The following is a 4,980-nucleotide window of genomic DNA, read 5'->3' as shown; positions in this document are numbered from 1 at the left end:
CCATTCACATGAGGATTCATTTTCGATTCTCTTTATATACAGAAGATCAGTTTAGCATACATTAAGTAAAGATTTCAACAGTTTGCTCCCACACAAACATAAAGTGAAAAATAATAGATGATTTTTAAATGATGATGAAATCAGATCAGACCTATTGTCATTTTTAATCCCAGTGAGAGTCAAGTTGGGAATTGATAATTTCTTCTCTTTTTTTTTTTTTTTACAGAAGATCAGTTTAGTATACATTAAGTAAAGATTTCAACAGTTTGTACCCCCATAGAAACACAAAGTGAAATATACTGTTTGAGTACTCGTTATAGCATTAAGTCTCAATGTACAGCACATTAAGGACAGAGATCCTACATGAGGAGTAAGTGCACAGTGACTCCTGTTGTTGACTTTACAAATGGAAGAGTCACTAAACTTTTCAAACACTAAGAGATAAGAACTGTCAGCCCAGAATGCTATCTCCAATGGAAATATCTTTCAAGAATGAAGGGGAATTGGGCCAACATTGTAGTGTAGAGGGTAAAGCCTCCACCTGCTACAACAGCACCCCCACATGGATGTCAGTTCCAGTCCCAGCTGCTCCACTTCCAATCCAGCTCCCTACTAATGGTCTGGGAAAGCAGGGGAAGGTTGCCCAAGTGCTTGGGCTACCCATGTAGGAGACTCAGAAGAAGCTCTTGGCCCCTGGCTTCAGATCAGCCCAGTCCCAGCCATATGGTCATTTAGGGAATGAACCAGTGAATGGAAGAAATCTCTCTCTGTGTAACTCTACCTTTCAAATAAATAAATCTTAAAGAAAAGAATGGAGGATAATCAAAATATTCTCGGATGAAAGAATTCTAAGATAATGGATTACTAACAGAACTACTCTAGAAGAGTGGCTATATGAAGTCCCAAATAAAGGGAATATTAAAAGAAAGGCTCTTAGACTATCAGGGAGGAATAAAGAATTCTGTAAGCAAAGATAGGGGTAAAAATAGCAGCATTTCTTGAGTTTTCTAAATTAGATTTGATGATGGAAGCAATCATCACAGTGCTCTCTGGTGTGATTCTAAATCTACGCAGAGGGCATCAGAAAAGTTTGTGGAATGGGACATTCAAAGATTATGCACATTTTCCTTGAGCTTTCTGAAGGGACAGAAAACTTTTAAAAGAACAACATAAGCAGGAGAGGGAAAATAGACTACAAAGGAAGTATGAGTTCTACACTCATTTGAGATGCTAAAATAATATCACTGTGATCATTTCTTCTCACAAATCTGTGATGACTGTATTTCTTCTGAACACATTGAAGATTGGAGCAGTTTAAATGCATTCACAAGAGACAATGGGCTGGCACATTTGCAGAAGTTGTCACACAAACACTCAGGTACACCATAAGCTAACGAATCAACATCTCCAGGGCAGTGTATTGGGAAGCACAGAGGAGACTAACAAAAGGAGGAGCAGAGCTGCATGTGTGTGTGTTTCCCTGACCCAGTCTGGTTAGAGACCTCATAAATGAGGACTCCAGGGGCAATGGCAGACCTACTGCTTCTGAGATCATCTCATCAACAAGGGACTCAACCCTGGACCTTCTTCTTCCTTTTCTGCCATTAGCTATAATTGGAACATAACAAAATAAAACAAATACTTGCAAATGTAACAAATAAGCTATATAATGTACAAGTTAAACATTAAATTAAACTCAGGTGATTAGAGTGTTAATGAACTGAAACCAGAGCTTCCAAATTGCTTTAAAGAATTACCATGTAATAGAGAATCCAAATGTAATCAAATGACAACAAGAATGATAAGAAATAAAACACATTTATTTGGATCATATGATTAGAGAATTTATAAAACTATGAAATATGTAATCTAATAAAACCAATTTATAAATGCCTAACATAGTTTATCAGACATATGATCCTCTATGCATTATAATAAAAATATTAAAAAGGAAAATTGCTCAAAGAGAAATCAAAATAAAATTTAGTGAAACTGAGTAGAGATATGACTTTAGAATGCATGGAGGAGAAGACTTTCAACTTAAAAGCAATGAAAGCAATATTTCCACAGCCTTTATTACAAAAACACACAAAAGAGGGAGAAAAAATACCATTTCTTACAATAATGTCCACTAGGACTAAATGATGATCTATTTTTATTTTATAACAGTGATTTTTTCCAAAATAAGAATAATGAAATGTTTGATTTTCAGCAAGTACCTCTACAGTGATTAAAAAGATGTAAAAGATTTCCTGTGTGAAAATATGAAATAAAAATGAAAAAACAAGTAATGGGGAAACATATGGAATATCAATTCATGGTGCATATTAACTGAAAGAAATGTATTACTCAGCAATATAGATTTCAAAGTATTTAGATATAAAGGTGTAATTCCATAGTGATTTGTTGAATCCCATAGAAACATATTCCATTAGAATATTTTCCATCATGTGTGAAATATCTATTTTAAGACAATTTACTAATTGTTACTCTATTTGAAAGGCATAGAATAAGAGAAAAAGGAGAGAGAGAGAGAGAGAGAGAAAGAGAGCGAAAGAAAGAGAGAGAGCACACGCGCGCGAGAGAGATTGATCATTCATCTGATTTTCTCTCAAAGGCCGGCAACAGCAGGGTATGGAATGCCAAACTCAGGATTCTAGATTTTCATATGTTTCTCCTATATGGGTGGCAGGAGCCTACATACTTAAGCCAACATCTGCTGCCTTCCAGGATATGCATTTACACAAAGCAGAACCAGAAGCACAGGTGGTATTCAAACACAGGACTGTGATACGGGATGTGTGCATCTGAAGCAGCATCCTCTGTGCTACATGGTCACCCAAAGACCACACTTTTTTTACTCAATTTGTTAAAATACAAAGCTTTTCCATGGTATAATTTGCAAAATATTAATTCTTTTTTTATTTGAACTGATTAGCACCAATGGACTGACAGTGGCATAGCCAATGACCACAACACCCTGTACACCCAAGATAAGTGAGTCATATGACCATAATATCATTGAGGAGAATGAGATGATGAAGTCCACCCAGTACACGACCACAAAGAAACTCACCAGCAGTAGAATGGTCTGGGTGGCCCTTTTCTCTGGGGAGGATCTTGGGGAGAGGACGGTGCTCTGAAGGTACTGGGACCTCCTCTGATGCCTGGACAAGAGGATCACCATGTAGACACTTGAGAGCAGCATGATTGCTACAAGGAAGATGTCCCTGGATGTTGTCAGTGTGAACATTAAACTCCTGATGCTAGGGCTTATGGGGGAAAATGAACAATATTTAGTGAGAACCATCAGATTGGTTTGGGTCACATTGGAAGACGCCACAGTGTGGAAGATCGTGCTAGTACTAAAACACAAACAGAGAATCCACAATGATAAGAGTAAGTAGAAGATAAAATGTATGGATTTATATTTAAACTTTGCCAACCAGGAAGTGCTGGGACAAATGGTGATGGCCTGGAAGATGCTCAGGAGGCAGGTGGTGCAGATGGAGAGGCCCCTCATCACCCTAATTATGTAGAACAAAGTCTTACACTTGAAGTCATTGAAAAAATTCAGGGACTCAAACAGGTCTAGAGACCTCAAAAATAGCACAATGAGAAGCATCACTGTGTGTACAAGGGCCAGATGACAGGTGATCAGATCAGTGAGCTTTGGCTTGTGACACTGCAAGAATGTGAAGATGTGCAGGAGGAGGAAATTGTTGCATAAGATTCCAATGCCAGCTTGGCAGAGAATATATTTATTAATAGCTACATGAGCAGAAAATGTGCTCATCTTATTAATGGGGAGGATACACATGCATTCTTGAAAAGCAAATACAGTAGATCTCACATCATCAGCAAGTATTACTCTGCATACCAGAAAACCAAATTGTGTGTTAGCTTCCCATCTTCAGAATGTTCTTAAATTTCTGCTATTTTCAGTTTCCATACCAGATATTCCTTATGTGAAGTCTTCAATTCAATAGGGTATGTGAAATTCTGCTTTCAAATAGCAAAAGAACAAATCATAAACACTATAATTTGAATGAATTTTGATCAGCATCAGCACATGGTGATATTTTATTGCTAACAAAATTGTGGAATAGTCTCCCATGCTTTAAAAAACTCTTAGATCTGCAATAATTAAGATCATTCTTTTCAAGCCTTATTAAACATAGCTACAATGTTAAAATTTCACTATTACGTTACCATGCTATTACATGAAACATAAGCAAAATAATGTTATCTAATTAATTTAATCTGGGGTTTTCTTTCCATGTCTTGCTGCTATAACAAAAAGATTAAATAACATAAATGTATTTTCTCACAGTTCTGGAGGTTGGAAATTCCATGATCTCGGGTACATAATTTGATGCTTGTTTTTCTTGCTGTGTTTTCCCATAGCAAAAGGTTAAAGAGCAATAAAGCAAGAGAGTACACATGCCCTTTTAAAATGGCACAGCCTATACCGTGAAGGTGCAGCCTTCATGGCCTGATCACCTCTGAATAACCTCACCTCTTAATACTACTTAACTGGCAATTAAATTTCAACATAAGTTTCAGAGGGGACATTTAACCCACAGTGATCTGATAAAATACTTATTTATATGATGCTAAGAAAACTGAAAATTATCACATTCCCAAGGCCAATGAATGTGATTGTTTTCAAAGCCACCTGTATCACTGTAGGCCCAACAATGTAAGTATTCAAGTATGTTGGGAAGTTTTGTTCTTGGTTCATATTTAGAAATTCATAGTTGAATTAGGAAAAAAAGTATAATTCCAATTGAAATGCTTGTGTTTATAATAGGGAAATCATGGAGTCTTATACATTTGATACCCTTTTACCAAAAGCTTCACTTACTAAAATATTTGTGTATGTGAACTGCCAGACAACCTGTTGCTACTACGAATAAATTGATGATTCTCAACAAACATGGTTTTGCTCTCAGGTTAGACCAGGAGAAGTAGCAAAAT

The 4,980-nt window shown here is 36.5% G+C and overlaps 1 protein-coding gene across 1 annotated transcript; it reads right to left on the bottom strand.

Annotated features, from left to right (window-relative positions):
• Window positions 1-2,869: 2,869 nt before the first annotated feature.
• Window positions 2,870-3,796, bottom strand: ORYCUNV1R1555 (vomeronasal 1 receptor oryCunV1R1555). The gene has a single exon (NM_001167242.1). The coding sequence runs from the start codon at window positions 3,794-3,796 to the stop codon at window positions 2,870-2,872; it is 927 nt and encodes a 308-aa protein (NP_001160714.1).
• Window positions 3,797-4,980: the final 1,184 nt, after the last annotated feature.

The sequence above is a fragment of the Oryctolagus cuniculus genome, chromosome 19, assembly GCF_051225735.1.
Source record: "Oryctolagus cuniculus isolate XC-2025 breed Fujian yellow rabbit chromosome 19, ASM5122573v1, whole genome shotgun sequence".
In the NCBI taxonomy this organism is placed as follows: Eukaryota; Metazoa; Chordata; class Mammalia; order Lagomorpha; family Leporidae; genus Oryctolagus; species Oryctolagus cuniculus.
The sequence above is the reverse complement of the archived record's forward strand: the minus strand, read 5'-3'. Positions and strand labels throughout refer to the sequence as shown.

Bases quoted from the DNA above. Each gene is read 5' to 3' on its own strand.
- ORYCUNV1R1555 (NM_001167242.1), bottom strand. From the start codon at position 3,796: ATGAGCACATTTTCTGCTCATGTAGCTATTAATAAATATATTCTCTGC.